Source organism: Kogia breviceps, chromosome 4 (genome assembly GCF_026419965.1).
Source record: "Kogia breviceps isolate mKogBre1 chromosome 4, mKogBre1 haplotype 1, whole genome shotgun sequence".
Classification (NCBI taxonomy): Eukaryota; Metazoa; Chordata; class Mammalia; order Artiodactyla; family Physeteridae; genus Kogia; species Kogia breviceps.
Window position 1 is genome coordinate 172,188,348 of NC_081313.1, and position 18,884 is coordinate 172,207,231.

At 40.2% G+C, this 18,884-nt stretch overlaps 4 protein-coding genes across 5 annotated transcripts in view; 3 read left to right on the forward strand and 1 right to left on the reverse strand.

Moving 5' to 3' along the window:
- ZNF14 (zinc finger protein 14) overlaps positions 1 to 18,884 on the reverse strand; it is a 299,800-nt gene that overhangs the window by 147,567 nt on the left and 133,349 nt on the right. The gene's annotated exons all lie outside the window — the stretch shown is intronic.
- On the forward strand, positions 1,230 to 7,010 carry ZNF93 (zinc finger protein 93). Its single transcript, XM_067033440.1, has 6 exons — positions 1,230 to 1,260; positions 1,587 to 1,660; positions 2,310 to 2,436; positions 4,730 to 4,825; positions 5,016 to 5,095; positions 5,568 to 7,010. Exons 1-6 carry the CDS (start codon positions 1,230 to 1,232, stop codon positions 7,008 to 7,010), a joined length of 1,851 nt encoding a protein of 616 aa, XP_066889541.1.
- Positions 12,187 to 13,140, forward strand: LOC131756052 (olfactory receptor 7G3-like). The gene is given in 1 exon segment (XM_059062809.1): positions 12,187 to 13,140. A coding segment is annotated over 1 exon segment (939 nt). The 5' UTR covers positions 12,187 to 12,201.
- On the forward strand, positions 13,251 to 17,494 carry LOC131755821 (olfactory receptor 7G1-like). Its single transcript, XM_059062428.1, is given in 6 exon segments — positions 13,251 to 13,260; positions 15,235 to 15,379; positions 16,474 to 16,786; positions 16,788 to 16,874; positions 16,876 to 16,914; positions 16,916 to 17,494. Coding segments are annotated over 6 exon segments (1,173 nt in total).

The window sequence follows — 18,884 nt, forward strand, 5'->3', positions numbered from 1 at the left end:
AAATCTTGGAGGAATTGTGAAAAGGTCTTTGGATGACTAGGAGGTTAAATTGCCTATTGGGCTTTTCCTTTAGTGTTGAAGCCCCATTTAGAGTATGTGGACTCATTTTTAGTGCTTCCCATATAACTTATTGGATAGGAATTACCCAGGCAGGATAGACAGATGGTTGGAATTATCTAAGGCAGGTGTTACGATTCCTCAGAGAGGAATTTGAGGTTTTAGAAAATATATTATTGAAGTGATGGGCCATGGCATTTCATATTTAGTGCCAAGGAAATGAGGGTTACAAATAGCAATCTGGTGGAAGTATGGATGGCTTGGAAGCTTCTTTGAGGTAGGAAAGCAGATGCAATACAGGCAAAAGAGTGAACAAGATGGAAGTATACCTACTTTGTTCAGAAAGCGGGATGTCTGACTTTTTGCCTTCGTAGAGAGCAAGAGTCTCAGGTGATGATAAATTTAAGGTGTTTGGTTGAGATGTAGAAGCCATGGACATTTGCTAGTTTATGCCCAAGAACATGGTATCATCTTGAATCAGAGCAGGGATGGGAGTTAAAATGAAGAATGGGAGTCAGGTGACAGTGACTTTAATGGGTCAGGTCTATATGTTGGTGCTAATTCAGGGGAGAAGCCAGTGAAGTGCCTCAGTGGAGATGGAGTTTGTGATAAGTGGTGGGTAATGTGGTTTCATAATGTGGAGGATGTACATTAGGAATGGGGAAGGTCAAGAATACCCACTAGGGCTTCCCTGGTGGCGCAGTGGTTGAGAATCCACCTGCTGATGCAGGGGACACGGGTTCGTGCCCCGGTCCGGGAAGATCCCACATGCCGCGGAGTGGCTGGGCCCGTGAGCCATGGCCGCTGAGCCTGTGCGTCCGGAGCCTGTGCCCCGCAATGGGAGAGGCCACAACAGTGAGAGGCCCGCGTACCACAAAAAAAAAAAAAAAAAAAAAAAAAAAAAAAAAAAAAAGAATACCCACTATATTGCTTTGAGGTTGTACATGGCATGCAAAACAATGACCCAGGATCAAAGACAGCTTGAATCTGAAAGGACCACATACTGGATGCATGATGATGTAACTGTCCTAAGTGCAAAGGAGAAACAGAAAGCTTGTGAATTCTCTTGTTAATATTTCTTTATTTCAGAGCCCTGCCTGGAGTGGATCATAGAAGCAATAAGAGGAGCATCCTTGTTCTCCTGGTTGCTGTCTGATCATATTTATTGCAAAATGGCAGCCCCACATCTGTCCACTATATGTGGTGAGTTCCTAGGGTAGATTCACTTTACCAGGATTAAGTGGGCACAAAATAAGGGAGTTGAGTAGCCACAGGGGACTGGGAAGAAGGGGCTGAAATGAAAGGAGGTGGGTATGGAGCTCTACGAACACTTGGTGCCCCAGAATTTGCTCATGTCGGATTCAATGCCCTTTGGGAGTTTAGAGGAAGGGGTGGCACCTCCTTATCCCATCCATTTGTTTTATAAAGCTGGGGAAGGTAACAGCTCAACCTTTCTGATTTTCAACTTCCTTGCTAGGGAAGTTGAGACTATGTATGTGCCTAGAAACTCATGTCACCCTCTCCTCTAGCTCTGCCTGTCCTAGACCCTTCCTGTGCCCATGAGAGGATATCAGAGATGGAAAACTTCCACTGTGGGTTACAAGTGAGTCATAATTTTTTTTCTTTCTCCTAAAATACATTCCTGTCCCCTGGGGTGAATGCATCTCCTTCCAGTACTCTGGAGCCTCGTAACCCAACCTGCATTTTGAAACTTCTGATGGTGGTTAAGGGACTTCCAAAAAAAAATTCTTCTACTACCTTACTACTTACAGTTATTTTGCAGGCATCTGTCCTGCTTAGTGCTGTTAGTAAAACAAGTAAAAAGTAAAAGAAGGATATAAGACTGTCTTAAGCCTCAAAAAATGTATGGCCACTCTGTGGGAAATAACTTTTTCATTTAGGAAGTATTTCTCTCATTCTTGCAATGTGTTCAGGTGTCTGATTAACCCTGCCGATAGAAGAGAGTATGATTATGAAAGCTTTCAGGCTAGGAGTGGAGAGATACATTTCATCATGTGTTAGAGAGGCCTTAAATTCTTGAGGCTGGTTGAAATTCCTTAAGGAGTGAGCATGAATAGAGAAGAGAAGGAAAGATTCTGAGAACTGAGTCCTGGGTTAAATAAAGAGCCCTCAGAATCTTGAAGTTACTGTGAAACAGGTCTTTCATTTCCACTGCTATTGTGCATGATCCTCTCCCCAGGAACATTGGTGGGGTTGGTGGCTAGTTGAGACAGAATGTGTTGTTATTTTAGAGCTCAATAACCTTTGAGGATGTGGCCATGGACTTCACCCAGGAGGAGTGGGTATTGCTGAATTCATCTCAGAGAAAACTGTACAGAGATGTGATGCTGGAGAACTATAGAAACTTGGCTTCACTGGGTAAGACTAACAGAATCCCTTGATTTATTTACTGAATTTGAGCCATGGATTTCTTGGGTGAGTGAGACCCAGTCAACTTGTGATACAGACTATAGGAGTTTTTTTGGTAGGCTTTTACTTTTAAGAAAAATTGCCGTATTGAGACGTAATTCACATACCATAATTTACTCATTTGAAGTGTACAAAACAATGGGGTTTTTTTTCTAGTATATTCATAGAGCTGTCCAACTGTCACCACTGTCTAATTCCATAACATTTTTGTTGCTCCGCCTACAGGGTGTTTCATTCCTCCTGCCTGCAGCCCCTGGACAACTACTCTACTTTCCTTTTCTACAGGTTTCCCTGTTCAGCATTTCATATTAATGGAATCATACCAAATGTGGTCTTTTGTGACTTATTTTTTCACTTAGCGTAATGTTTTCAAGGTTCATCCTTGTTGTAGCATACGTCAGTACTTATATCCTATTCATTGCTGAATAATATTCTCTTGCATAGATATACAACATTTTTTTTATCCATTCATCAGTTGATGGACATTTGGCTTTTTGACACTTGCTGTTACGAATAATGCTGCTATAAACATTCACATACACGTTTTTGTGTGGACATATGTTGTCCTTTATCTTGGGTATATGCCTAAGAGTGAAGTTGCTGGGTCATTTGGTAACTTTATACTTAACATTTTGAGGAGCTGCCAAACTGTTTTCCAAACTGGCTGTATCATTTTACATTCCCTTCAGCAATGTATGCAGGTTCCAAATTCTCCACATTATTACCAACACTTATTTCCTGTCTTTTTGATTATAGCCATCCTAAGAGTTGTGAAATGGAATCTCATTGTGCTGTAGATTTGCACTTCCCTAATGACTAATGACATTGATCATCTTTTCATATGTTTATTGACCATTTAGGTATCTTCTTTGGAGAAACCTCCATTTAACTCCTATGTTCATTTGAAAATTGGATCGTCTTTTTTTCCTACTGAGCTGTGAATGTTCTTTTTATTTTTGAGATACAAATCCCTTGTCAGATACATGATTTGCAGATATATTTCATTCTGTGTGTTGCCTTTTCACTTTCTTGATAGTATCATTTGCAGCACAAAAGGTTTTAATTTTGAGAAAATCAAATTTATGTACAAACTTAAATATTTTTTCTGGACTCAATTTTATTCCAATAGTTTATATGTCTGTCATTATGCCATTACAGTGCTGTTGATTGCTGAGCCTTGTAAGTTTGAAATTGGAAAATGTGAGTTCTCCAACTTAATTTCTCTTTTTCAAGATTGTTTTGACTATTCTGGATCCCTTGCATTTTCATATGAATTTTAGGGTGGTTGGTCAATTTCTGCAAATAATCCAGGTGGGATTTTGCTGAAGGTCACATTGAATCTGTAGACCAATCTGGGGAGTATTGCCAAATTAACAATATTATGTTTACCAAGCCATGAACATGGAATGTCTTTACATCTTATTGAGGTCTTCTTTAAATTCTGTCAACAATGTTTTGTACTTCTCAATACCTAAGTCAGACTTCTTTAATTAAAATTATTGCTAAAGTATTTTCTTTATGATGCTGTTGTCAATGGAATTGTTTTCCTTTTTAGTTTTAAAATTATTTTTCCTCTAGTTTTATTGACATATAATTGACATACAAGACTCCGGACGCGCAGGCTCCAGACGCGCAGGCTCAGTGGCCATGGCCCACGGGCCTAGCTGCTCCGCGGCATGTGGGATCTTCCCGGACTGGGGCACGAACCCGTGTCCCCTGCTTTGGCAGGCGGACTCTCAACCACTGTGCCACCAGGGAAGCCCCGGGATGGTTCTTTTAACAGAGCTCCCAAAGAGGTCAGACCTCTCTGTTGACTGCAGCACTACTGATTTTGGCCATTTCTTCTTCTTTTTCTTTGGCTGCGCCATGCGGCTTATGGGATATTAGTTCCCTGACCAGGGATCAAACCCAGGCCTTCGGCAGTGAGAGCACAGGGTCCTAACCACTGGACCACCAGGGAATTCCCAAGGGATGGGAATATTCTTAAATTAAAATGTCACAGATCCTGTTCTCTTACCAAGGTTCAGTAATTTCTCTTGGAAAGACAATTTTCCATTTATGGAAAGCTGATCTCAGAAATGCTTTACTTTTGCTTTCTCTGTTAGAATTTTGTCATTTTGCTGCTTACAAAGTCACAACTGCCTATCTTCAGAACCTCAAAGACCAAGTTGTTGTCACAGTTTGATGGTAGTTTTTGTTGTACACTGCATGGTCCTCTCATATGTATCTTTCCCCATAATAGGACATCAACTCAGCAAGCCTCCTCTCATCACCCAGATGGAGCAGAAAGATGAAATGGAGATAGTAGAGAGAAGAATTCACCAAGACACCTGTTCAGGTGAGCACCAGGCATATATGAATGTCTTACCTACAAGATCTGTTCCCTGTGCTATACATCCCACTATTTTATACTCTAGGAACTTGAGGTTATGTTTCCCATTTGTTTCAGATTGGGTTGGGGCATTACCTGCTTTTTGTCAGCATATTGTCACCATGTCTTTTCCAAAACTTTCTCCCACTTTGTTCAGATGAGCTGATTCTCCTTAAAACTAAACAACCACAGCAAAAACAAGATATTTTGGAGAAATATATGCTCAATGGCAAGAAGGTAAGAGTCACATGGGATAATTTCTTGTCCTCACATTAGAAGTCCAGAATTTTATAAGATAGAAAAGGACTAGAGGGTAATATGAGGGATATCACACTCATTTCACCAATCGAAAGCAGAAGATTCTCTAAGTATTCATTTGAAGGAAACTCATAACTTAGTTCCAAAAATGGTTACAGAGAATCTCCAAAGTAAATATTTGCATAATGGAATTAGTTGTAACTGTTTAAGATACTCACTCTAAGGCAATTTTATCTTAAATCTGTTGAAGAGACTCCAGTGAAGCCATCTGGTAGAGCAATCAGCTTATTCAAGCTGATACACTCAGTCAGAAACTGCATATTCACTAAGAAAATGTGAAACTCTGATGCTAATAAAGTGCTCATTAGATGTATCAGAATTTACATTGGGGGAGATTCTCAGTCATGAACACGATAAATCCTGTGATTGTAACTCATATTTTAATCAATAGGAACAAACTCTTGGAGGCAGTCCCATTCAATGCAGTGAAATTGTTGAAGCCTTGAGTGTGAAATCTAGCATTACTCAGAATAAAATTTACCCTAGCAAGAAACCCCATCGATACCTTGACTCTGCAGAAGCCCTTAGAGATTCTTCACATCTTAAGCCACCTGAGGGAATTCTTCCTCCGGAAAAATCTTATGAATCTAAAAAGGATGAGAATGCCTTCCTCAGGAGTTCTAACTTAGCTGGGCACAAGAGACAACATACAGAAGAGACATCCCCTGAATGCAGTGACTTGGGGGAAGTTGTAAATTCAATCTCACACCTTAAGAAGAATGAAAAAACTCACTTTAGAGAGAAACCTTTTGAATGTAATCAGTGTGGTAAAGTATTACAGAGCCATTCATCCATTAAGTTGCACATGAGAACCCACACTGGAGAAAAACGGTTTAAGTGTGATCAGTGTGGGAAAACCTACAGCTCAAGCTCTTACCTTACGCGTCACAAGAGAATTCATACCGGGGAGAAGCCCTATGAGTGCCCTGACTGTGGAAAAACCTTCCGAGATAGCTCACTTCTCAGACAACATTCAGGGACTCATTCAGGAGAAAAACCCTACAAATGTGATCAATGCACCAAAACCTTCACTAGAAGCTATAGGCTTACCATACACCAGATAACACATACTGGAGAGAAACCCTATACATGCAATGACTGTGGGAAAACCTTCAGTATTCTCCCATATTTTAAAAGACATAAGAGAATCCACACTGGAGAGAAATCCATTGAATGTAGCCATTGTGGTAAAGCTCTGAGTAGTAAGTCATCTCTTAAGATACACCTGCGGATACATACTGGAGAGAAACCTTTCAAGTGTGATCAATGTGGGAAAGCTTTTAGGCTGAGCTGCAACCTTATCACGCACAAGAAAATTCATACTGGAGAGAAACCCTGTAAGTGCAATGACTGTGGGAAAGCTTTCAGGGATCGTTCATGTCTTAAAGAACATGTGAGAATTCACACTGGAGAAAAACCCTTTACATGTAATCAATGTGGAAAAGACTTCAGAGTGAAATCTTTCCTTGTTTTACACAAGAAAAATCATATGAAAATGAAACATGAATGTAAGGAATGTGGGAAAATCTTCCGTGGTCTCTTATCTCATAGGAGGCATATGAAAATCCATACCAGGGACAAGAAACCTTTTAAGTGCAGTGAGTGTGGTAAAGCTTTTAGCAGGCATGTGTCCCTTACAGTACACATGAGAACTCACACTGGAGAGAAACCCTACGAGTGTAATCAATGTGGAAAATCCTTTAGTGTAAAGTGTAATCTCATTGTGCACAAAAGAACACATACTAAAGAAAAACCCTATAAATGCAATGTCTGTGGGCAAGGTTTCAGTAAATCCTTACCCCTTCGGCGTCATGAGAGAACTCATGCCCAATAAACCCCCTTTTAAATGATATCCATGTAAAGTAGCTTTCAGTGAACGCTCAATCTTTTAAGGCATACAACCAAATGCTAAGTGAAAAGAACTGGTTGTGAAGAATGAGAAAGCCTCTAAGTAATGCATATATGGAAGAAACCTAAGTTAGAAATCCTTTATTCATTCATTATCCCTTAGAAGATAATGTGATAACACTGAAGGGAAGATGTTTTGATATCTTCAAGAATTGTTACTTGAGAAAAATAAAACACCTAATGTTCTAAGCCACCATGTTTTCCATGTGTTTGTTCCTTTGTTTTGTGTGTGTGTGTGTGTGGTGGTGGTAGGGAGGTTTTTTGTTTTTCTTTTTTCACTCCTAATTGACAAGTCACTAATCAATAGAGTCCACAGATGGCCAGTTTTTAAAAATAAAGTTTTATATGGTAACAAAAGTGAAAAATTATTTGGTACAGGGATGTATGTTTAATAGATGTTTACCTATTGGATAAAGCTCTTAAGTTGTACTTACAAATCATCTGTGTACCTGTATATTTCATGTGTCCTAACCTACCATTACCTGCACAAGGTCTGTAATGAACCTTCCCATGAAGATTGCAGATGGTGAAATTCTCCTTGGAATTCTGAACTTTTTCCAACACATTTTGTTTACATTTAACACGTACAAGAATGTACAATTGCATGAATTTTTACAAGGTAGAAGAACACTTCTGTATTAACTACTGTACACTCTGGTTAAGATACAGAATATTACAGGCACCTGAGCATCGTTCTTTAATGCTCTTTCCATTACTAATCACTCTGATTCCTACCACCAGAATGTAGGTACTCTATGGAATCATGTCTTTTTAATTTTTTAAGTCAAACTATAGTTGATTTAGAACGTTGTGTTCGTTTCTGGTGTACAGTAAAGTGATTCAGTTATAGATATATATACTATATACATATTTTGCATATTCTTTTCCATTATGGTTTATTGTAGGATATTGAATATAGTTCCCTGTGCTATACAGTAGGATGTAGGACTTTGTTGTTTATCTATTTTATGTATAGTAGTTTGTATCTGCTAATCCCAAACTCCTAATTTATCCCTTCCTCACCCCTTTTCCCTTTGGTAACCATGAGTTTGTTTTCTATGTCTGTGAGTCTGTTTATGTTACCTAAAGTTCGTTTGTGTCTTTTTTTTTTTTTTTTTTTTTTTTTGTGGCCACGCTGTGAGGCTTGTGGAATCTTAGTTCCCCGACCAGGGATCGAACCTGGGCCCTGGCAATGAGTGCTGAGTCCTAACCACTGGACTGCCAGGGAATTCCCTGGAGTCATGTATTTTTAAAAAAACTTTATTGAGATATAATTCACATACCACAAAAGTTCACCCATTCGAAGTGTAAAATTCAATGATTTTTAGTGTATTTAAGGTTATGTGCACTCTGTGCCTGATACCGTGTGTTATCGTTTGTGCCTGGCTTCTTCTGCTCAACATTACATTTTTCAGATTCATTTTTGCTGTTGGATTTAGCAGTTTATTTTCATTGTTGCATAGTTTTCTATAGAATGAATATGCACACTTTATCATTCAACTGTTTTGAACATTTTATCTGTTTATAGCTGGGATAGTTTACAAATGGCTCTGCCACAAACATTATTGTACATGTTTTTTGATTCACAATTGTACATATTTTTGTTGGGTTATGTATTGAAGAGTGCAATAATCTATGGTCATATTTATTCATAACTACCAAACAGTTTTCCAAAGTAGTTGCACCAATTTACATTCCCAGTCTCTTGCCAATATTTCATGTTGTCTTTTCAGTTTGGCCATTTTGATGAGTATGGAGTGTGCCATATTTTGATTTTTAAAATTTTATATTGAACTACTTTTACACTTAGAGAAAAGTTGCAATAATAGGGAGTTGCTTTATATCCCTCAGGGTTTCTCAGTATTAATGCAATCAGTTTATCAGTCACTTCCTTTATGATTAGTGCTTTTTTGTGATTTCTTTAAGATTGTTCGTTTATGTCTATTTTTCAGGCAACCTCGAAAAGCCTGCCCAAGTAACTAGTAAATTGGTTTCCTTGCTACCTCTCTCCTACAATAGTACTAACTTCATTCATGTAGGGACTTTTGGAGAAAATTTTCTTAAGTGTGTGACAATGATCCCATGATACATTTCCTGCATCCCTGAGTCTCTGTCCCTATGGGGACTTAAACCTCTCTTCCCTAGTCCTTTACTGATAATCTCTGGCTCAGAGAAGGCTGGGAGTTGGTCTTAGGAGGAGGCCATCAGGTCCCTTAAGGTTAGACCCGAGAATCCAATAATGTGATACCCAGGATGTGAGAGGAAATGTGGGAAGAAAATGACATATGCCTGTCTGTCCTCTCAGAGTCAGGAAATCAGCCATGCAGGAGCTCTCCTTTCTAGCATCTGTGCTTCTTAAGGATATGAGCTGCCTGGGGGAAGTAATGACAGTACACATTTGGCTAATGAGCTTTGGAAACAGCCCCCAGGGCCATAGAGACTACATATAGTCTATCTGTGATCACTCTATTCAACAGCCCTACTCAGGTTAGGAAAGAGCATACTGGAGTCTCCTTCTGAGACGATCCCTCTTGCCCAGCATCCAGTTGCCTTACTTGGTCCATCTGTCCTTCCTGGGGACAGATTTTCCATCCCCATCCTTCAATATCCAGAGGAAAGGTGAATGTGAGTACACGGATGGCTCCAAGGTAATCTGAAGTGCCCACTAAATGCAGTGAAAAATTGGAACAGTTTATTTTTTTAACCTATCTGGAGGACGTCCACGAGGTAAGATAAATTTCAGTGGAATTACAAGTGAGATGACAAGTTTTTGACATTCTTGATATATTTACTTTTCCACATTCATCCTATTTGCAATCAGCTTTCATCATTTCTGGCTCCTATTCTGTCTTCTAAATCCAAGGGACTCCTTCCCCAGCTGAGTATGAATTAGCCCCTTCAGAAATCTGGGAGATGTTTTTACAATTCTCTGGTTTCCCTCATTTTTTGGTAGTGAGTGGAGCTGGAGTGACATGAGTTTGGCTTCTCAATTTTCCCAGTCCTCATTCCAGATTTCATCCTTAGAGAACTCAATCAAGTCTTGTCCTTATTTACTTGTGAGGATTCTGGGAGAGGACGTTGAGTCTACTGTTTAGTCTTTCTTTGAAAACCCCCAAACAAAACATTACAAAATATTTTAAACCATGAGAACTGCACAGCGAACAGTAAAACAGCCATGCAACCACCTTCCAGAATTAATGCCAAGCTTTTGCCATATTAGCTTCAACCACCTTTAAAAATTTGTGACTAAGGCAGACATCATTACAGAGCATGCTAGGTGCTCAGAAGAAAGCCACCAGGACAGAAGTCCAGAGTCACGAGCTTACAGAGTAAGCTGGGTCTCAGTGCAGTCACAGGAAAACTTACATGTGTGTTGGAGCACATGGGCATGTGAACCTGCCTTTTCAACTGTAAGTTGTATGAAATGTAGGTATAGGTCAAGTATTTTTCTTTTTTTTTTGGCTGCGTTGGGTCTTTTTTGCTGTGCGCGGGCATTCTCTAGTTGCAGCATGTGGGGGCTACTCTTTGTTGCAGTGCGCAGGCTTCTCATTGTGGTGGCTTCTCGCTGCAGAGCACGGCCTCTAGGCACGCGGGCTTCAGTAGCTGCGGCTTGTGGGCTCACTAGTTGTGGTGCATGGGCTTAGTTGCTCCCGCGGCATGTGGGATCTTCCCAGACTGGGGCCCGAACCACTGTCCCCTGCATTGGCAGGTGGATTCTTAACCACTGCACCACCAGGGAAGTCCCTGTAGCTTACTCTTGACATTTTCTTTCTTTTTAAAAAATTGAGATATAATTGACGTAGAACATTGTATTAGTTTTAGGTGTACAATATAATGATTTGATATATGTATCTATTGCAAGATGATGGGCAAAGAACAGCTTTCGTGTCAAAGTGAAGGGTGATATGAGGCTGCTGGGTTTATTTCAGAAGGACTGCAGAAGCAAGCTGAGGAGATTTTCACTGGCCAAAGATAGGACAATTTGAGAATTAATATAAGCACAGGCTCCGGACGCGCAGGCTCAGCGGCCATGGCTCACGGGCCCAGCCGCTCCGCGGCATGTGGGATCTTCCCGGACCGGGGCACGAACCCGCGTCCCCTGCATTGGCAGGCGGACTCTCAACCACTGCGCCACCAGGGAAGCCCCAGAAATCAATATTTTTTACAAAATATTTATTTAGTTATTTGGCTACGCAAGGTCTTAGTTGCACGAGGGATCTTCATTGCCAGTGCGGGATCTTTAGCTGCGGCATGTGGGATCTAGTTTCCTGACCAGGGATTGAACCCGGGCATCCTGTGTTGGGAGAGTGGAGTCTTAGCCGCTAGATAAACAGGGAAGTCCCAGAAATCCACCTATTTAATTTGGGAAATTTCCTCTTTGTGGAAGTATTTCAACCAATAACTGAAAAAAGAATTAAAATGTCAGCATTTTGTAACTCCTGGTGAATTAATAGATCCAGGCAATAATTATTACAAGAAGACAAATAGGCAATATGTTCTTCCTCATGAATATATTTAAGGATGTTTGCCAAAAGTTGAAGCTAAATTTAATCAAGATTCTAGACTAGAAGTAGGCACATTTTTTTTTTTTAGTAAAGAGCTAAATAGTAAATGTTTTAGGTTGTGTGGGCTATACGTCTCTGTCACAAGTATTCTCAACTCAGACGTAGCGGGGAAGCTGCCATGGACCGTTAATAAACGAATGGGTGTGTTTCAGTAAACCTTTATTTACTGAAATAAGCAGCAGGTAGAATTTTGCCCACACACTGCATTTTCCCAAACTGTATTCTAGAATGCAGTCTTAATAATTTTATTCTGCAGTTATTTGCTTGGAGGCATCTTAAGGGAGAAGACAACATTCCATGACTATTTTCCTGTGAGTACATACCCCTACTTGACAAAGAATAGATGGACTATAAAAGCTCAGGACAGGGCATGGTGTGGAGTGAAGTTTTGTGGGAATGTAAAGCAAGAAAAGGAGAGGAAAGAAGAGGGGAGAGAAGGAAGCAGGAGAAAAGACCTGTAACTGATTGGTTTCAAAATATGGACAAGATTAAGGAAATTGCTCTGAAGTTTTGTTTTCTTGTCAACATCTTTCTAACAGACCCATTGACAACATGAAACTATGAAACCTCTCTGATACTGCAGAATTCCTCCTTCTGGGACTCTCAGGGGGTCCAGAGCTGCAGCCCCTCCTATTCCGCCTGTTCCTGTCCATATATGTGGTCACTGTGCTTGGTAACTTGCTCATCATCCTGGCCAGTATCTATAACTCCCACCTCCACACTCCCATGTACTTCTTCCTCTCCAATCTGTCTTTCATTGACATCTGTTTCACCACCACCACAATCCCCAAAATGCTAGTGAACATCCAGACACAGAGCAAATCCACCAGTTACACAGGATTCCTCACCCAAATCTGCTTTGTCTTGACTTTTGCTGGACTGAAAAATGGAATTCTGGTCATGATGGCCTATGATCGATTTGTGGCCATCTGTCACCCACTGAGGTACAATGTCATCATGAACCCCAAGCTCTGCAGGCTGCTGGTTCTGATCTCCTTCTTTGTTAGCGTTCTGGATGCCCTGCTCCACACTTTGATGGCACTGCGGCTGTCCTTGTGCACAGAACTAAAACTTCCCCACTTTTTCTGTGAACTAGCTCATATTCTCAAGCTCACCTGTTCTGATATCCTCATCAATAATATCCTCGTGTATTTAGTGACCAGCCTGTTGGGTGTTATTCCTCTCTCTGGGATAATTTTCTCTTGTACTCGAATTGTCTCCTCTGTCCTGAAAATCCTGTCAGCTGGTAGAAAGGATAAGGCATTTTCCATCTGTGGGTCACACTTAATAGTTGTTTCCTTGTTTTACGGGACAGGTTTTGGGGTGTACTTTAGTTCTGCAGCCACTCACTCCTCCAGGAAGAGTGCAGTAGTATCAGTGATGTACACTGTGCTCACCCCTATGATGAACCCCTTCATCTGTAGTCTGAAGAACAAGGCTATGATGGGGGCTTTGAGGAAACTCATCTCTAGAATATCATCTTTCCATTGATTTCCAGTTGCTTTAGGCTTACACTGCTGGAATATAGCACAGAGAAATAAATTAAGGAGAGGTCCAGCAAGTCTGACCACCTTCATGAAATACTTAAGACCAGATATCAGATGGTTAAGGGTGAGAATTTGTTTTTAATTAAAGACATTTTTTTTTGGTGTTTCTTATTTATTTTATTTTTATATTTCTGGGGGGGTGAGATTTCGGAATCAGACCACCTGGATTTGAATCCTACCTCTGCTAAACAGTAGCTATGCGACCTTTGACAGTTTACTTGAACCCTCTAAGCTCAGTTTCCTCCTCTACAAAATTGACATAATTGTATTTACAATTTTGGAAGATTTGAGGCACTTCGATTCTCTCAGAATACATGCATGCCTTCAGCAATAATAAGGCAAAAGTCTCGACTCTCATAGGGAAATGATAAATGATCACTTTATCATCTTTTCTAACAATGACTTTAGAGGTCAGATAGGTCTAGGCGCAAAAACACAGGGCTGCATTTCATTCTACCTAAGCCTTCTTCCTAAGGCTGTTCCCATGATGGTTATCAATGCCTATAGCTGTGCAGGGACATTGCAGACACAATAACCAGAAACAGAAAACTGGCTGCCTCTCCTTAGGTCTCTTTGCAATGCAGAAAGAATCTTTCCAAGGACACACCCAAAAGACATTGTTTTTATTATCAGCCTGATTTGGGACATAAGTCCTGTATTAGTTTCCTATCGTCATTGTGACACATTACCACAAGCTTAGTATCCTAAAACAACACAAATGTATTTTCTTGCAGTCCTGGAAGTCAGAAGCCTGAAATCAGCTACATTGGGCTAAAGTCAAAATGTTGGGCTCCTTTTGAAAGCTCTAAGAATGAAATGCGGAGTTATTGGGTTTTTTTTGTTTGTTTGTTTGTTTTTGGCCGTGCACATCATGGTTTGTGGGATTTTAGTTCTCTGACCAGGGATTGAACCCAGGCCAAGGCAGTGAAAGCGCTGAGTCCTAATCACTGGACCGCCAGGGTATTCCCCGGAGTCATTTGAATGCGTAAAGAATTTCTGTTCAGGGTGATGAAAAAGTTCAGGAAATGGATAATGGTGGTGGTCCCACAACATTGTGAATGTTCTTAGTGCCATAGAATTGAACACGTTAAATGGCTGAAATGATAAATTTTATATCTATTTCACCACAATTTGACAAACTCAAAAAAAGGAAATTGAAACTGATAAATAACATCGTTCTCTCGAGACAAAACCAAAAATCATTCCAATGTTAAGCAAAAGTCAAAGTGATTAAATATTTTGGAAGACAATATACAAAGATATTTTTATGACCTCAGAGGAGTTGAGCACCTGAGAGACTAATACAGTCCAAAAGGTAAAGACTGAGGAATTTAAGCACTTTAAAAATAAGCCACTAATAAGAAAGTTAATACAGAAAAAAAAAGCCACTAAAACAATTTTCAAGAACGAAAGTTCAGAATTGTTCTTTCAATATAATGAAGAAAAAAGCAGGGCAAATAAACTTCCAGTGAAATATCTCCACATGTGACCTTATTCACTCCATCGATATCAATGTGCTTTGATTACTCAGTACAGAAATAAACAACTTTTCATATATTCCAGCACTCTCAAAAATCAATCCTTCTCACCCTCTCCCCTGTAGCCACCAGTCTACTTTCTGCCCTTATGAAGTTGCCTATTCTACATACCTTATAACTGAAATCATACAATATTTGTCTTTTTTTGTCTGGATTATTTTGCAGAGCATAATGTTTTTAGGGTTTATACATGTTGTAATGTGTCAATTTCATTCCTTCTTATATGGCTGAAATGAATGAATGAATAAATAAATAACTTCATAACCTACAATTATAACCAGGCTTCCTGATATCATTGATTGCATAACTATGCCATTGGTTGTATCTAAAAAAAGAATACTAGAGTCCAGTTAGAGAAGAATGGTGTGTCCACATTTGCATTGTGTGTGAAATACATGTGAACAGAAAGAGGTAGAGCAGTGAATGGTGAACACCTGGCTTCAGAGCATCAGGGAATCAACCACCCTGAATTTTTCCATTGTATCTTCTTGGCCTTTAAGGATTTGCACTGCACTGGCATCAGAATGATGATGAAATTGTTTGGCTAATGAGGAGCTTTGGATATTGGTCCTCCAGAGGTACAGAGACTACAAATTGTGAAAACCGCACTCAACAGCACTTCCCCGGTAAAGAAACAGCACATCTGTACCTCCTCCTGGAGATAAGCCCTCTTGTCCAGGAGCCTGGAGCTTCACTCAGTCCCTCTCCTCTTATAGAACTTTAGTCTCCATCACTGAACATCTAGCAGAGATGCATCATTGCATCTCTAGGAGAGATTCCATCATTGCACAGTGAAGTCATCCGGGTAGCAAAATGTCCCTTTGTTAATGTTTGGAAATCAGGGCAGGTGTTTTACTACAAGTTTATCCAGGGGAAACTGTGAGGAAAGGACATGCATAAAATGATTAGAACCAAGCCATTCATTTGCCTCTTGCCTGTCTCCCATCTTGACATGTTCCCTCGTACCTTTCCTGAAATCCTCAAAGAGCTCTCATTCTGCCAGTCTCCTACTCTCTCTCCACAATGGCAAAAACTATTTTCTTTCTCAGCAGGAATATGCTCATTTACAAACATAGTGATTGTTTTCAACTTTGCGGGCATTTAACTTCATTTTTGTAGTGGTTTCGGAGAGGAGGCTTGGGCAGTTTTACTGTATCTTCCAGTTCTGTGTTTTTATTTATTTATTTATTTTTTGGTGCTAGGCGGGCCTCTCACTGTTGTGGCCTCTCCCGTTGCGGAGCACAGGCTCCGGACGCGCAGGCTCAGCGGCCATGGCTCACGGGCCCAGCCGCTCCGCGGCATGTGGGATCCTCCTGGACCGGGGCACGAACCCGTGTCCCCTGAATCGGCAGGCGGACTCTCAACCACTGCGCCACCAGGGAAGCCCCAGTTCTGTGTTTTTAAACACAGCTCTGTGTTATCTCGGTTGCCAGGCTGTGAGGTCTCCGAGAAAGGAGGTGGCAATCCAGTTAGACTCATCAGCCTGACTACCTGTTTCTCCTAATAAGGTTACCAAATGTTATAAATAATCAGAACAGCATAGTGTAATTTTTAAAATGACCATTCCTAGATCCTTTCCAGAATTAATGTTGACACACTGCTTTATTAACTTCAAAATATTTTTGTTGACACACTGCTTTATTAACTTCAAAATAACAAAATAACAAGCATATGGAAAGCATCCCTCCATTCCATTACTTCCTTTCCCAAACTGGTGTTTGCCTCTGGTGATACTCCAGCTGCTGGACTAGGGACCACATCTTTTCCATCAGATTTATCAACAATCTGGAGCCCAGAAACCAAACAGATGTTTCAGAATTTCTTCTCTTGAGACTGACAGAGGATCCAGAACTGAAGACCACTTTCTTCAAACTGTTCCTGTCCGTTTACCTGATCACTGTCCTGGGAAACCTTCTCATCATCTAGGCTGTCATCTCTGACTACCGACTCCACACTCCCATGTACTTCTTTCTCTCCAATCTGTCCTTCACTGACATCTGTTTCAGCACCACCATGATCCTAAAGATCCTGGTGAACATCCAAGCACAGAATCAAGAGCATCACTTATAGAGGCTGCCTCACCCAGATCAGCTTTGTTCTGACTTTTGTTTGTTGGGAAAATTTTCTCCTTTTAGTAAATGGCCTACGATCGTTACGCGGCTATTTGTCACCCACTAAGATGCAACAGTCAGCATGAACCCCAGCCTCTGTGTTCAGCTGATTCTACTCTCCTTGTTCATTAGCATAGCAGATGCCCTGCTCCGTAGTCTGATGGTGCTGCAACTGTCCTTTTGCACAGACCTGGAAATCTCCCTCTTCTGTGAAGTTGTTCAGGTCATCAAACTTGCGTGTTCTGATACCCTCATCAATAACATCCTGATATATTTTACAGCTAGCATATTTGCTGGTGTTCCTCTTTCGGGAATCATTTTCTCTTATATTCAGATTGTTTCCTCCAGTTTGAAAATGCCATCATCAGGCAGAGAGTATAAAGCTTTTTCTAACTGTGGGTCTCACCTCTCAGTTGTTTCCTTTGTCTATGGGACAGCTTTTGGGGTGTACATTAGTTCGGCAGTTACTGACTCTTCCAGGAAGACTGCAGTGGCTTCGCTAATGTACACTGTGGTCACTTCTATGATGCACCCCTTCATCTACAGCCTGAGGAACAGAGACATGAAGGGAGTTTTGAGGAAACTTATTGGTAGAGTACTTCTTTTCTGTGATTGTGTCATCCGATTTGGGATGGGTTCACTAGAATGAATCAAAGTAAAAGGAATACTGATGAGCTAGAATGCCTGACTCTTTCATCAATAGGTTCTTTGATAAATAGATAACATGATGGCTAAGTGCATTTTAACTTAGGGTTAAAGGCTGAAGTGCGCTTTTTTGTTTTTTCTTTAGCACTGTGATTTTTGACACATGATTTCCATTCTCTAAGAAAAGTTTCTTCAGTTAAGGTCTATAGAAGCTGAATCTGAGGCAGAGGTTCATGGTATAGTAATTTTGTGAGGAATGTTCTGAGCACAAGGGAAGTGGGAAAAGGTGGATAGGTGAAGGAAATGATTCAAAGAAGTCTGTGGTCATGCAGAAGTAGATTATGCTTGATTCTATGGGTAGCACCATGTGAACTGCACCCCAGAGTTAAGCCCTCTGTGGGACGTAGTGGTTGATCTTTCATACCCCAGATCAGGAATCCTTGAGACTGGTCACTGGTAAAGTGTGCATGTGTGGGGCAACATTAGCATCCAGAACACTCAGCTTTATCTTGTACACAATTTTTGTGATTAGATTATCTCAGTAGTTTGAAATGATTGTGTGATGTTTGAAATTAATCAGTGAGGAAGACTTTCTTCCTAATAAGAGAAATTAATCCTGAGTCTAATATGTGCAAACAATAAAGATATCGTCATTACAAGGATTTCAGAGATAGAAAATGCACAGGAGCAGGAAAGTAGAGATTCATTCATTCCTCCATGAAGTGGCTTCATGCTAGGGCTGATTCCCTTCATGGACCCAGATGGCTTCACAGATGCAGGTATCATATCTAGACATGATTCCCAGAGGCAAAAACCCAAATAACAAAAAACTCTGACTGACCTTCCCTGGGTCTGAGGTTAATTGAGGGACTGTTTATACTGGATATTTCCGTGGCATCATCCATAAGGTATTACCTTCAATCTTATCACTGAGAATAGGATCATACGCCACCTACTTAATCTAATTCCTGGTATAAAAATGATTACTATGAGAACCTTACTCTTATCATATGTAGTGTAATTACTGGTCAAAAACAGGACAATGCTTCAATAAAATTTAACTAGTATTGCTGTGTTCCATATCTGGCATATCTTCTTAACTCTTATAATCCTATTGTTTTCACATGACTTTATCACTTGCTTCAGCAGTTGGATTTGTTTTCATTTATTGTTATATTTATCAGCCTTTTCCAATGGTGTGAATAATATAATAAAATAAATATTTGTTAGGTAAGCAGGGCAAAGTTCGGTAATCTTCTGGCATTGTTTTTCCTTTGAAATGTTCTCATTGGCTTTTTTTTTGAATTTTATTTTATCTTTTTTATGCAGCAGGTTCTTATTAGTTATCTATTTTATACATATTAGTGTATATATGTCAGTCCCAATCTCCCAAT

Coding starts and splice junctions, on each gene's coding strand:
- ZNF93 (XM_067033440.1), top strand. CDS start 1,230: ATGGCAGCCCCACATCTGTCCACTATATGTG. Junction 1,261..1,586: donor ACATCTGTCCACTATATGTG/GTGAGTTCCTAG, acceptor CCTCTCCTCTAG/CTCTGCCTGTCCTAGACCCT. Junction 4,826..5,015: donor TCACCAAGACACCTGTTCAG/GTGAGCACCAGG, acceptor CACTTTGTTCAG/ATGAGCTGATTCTCCTTAAA.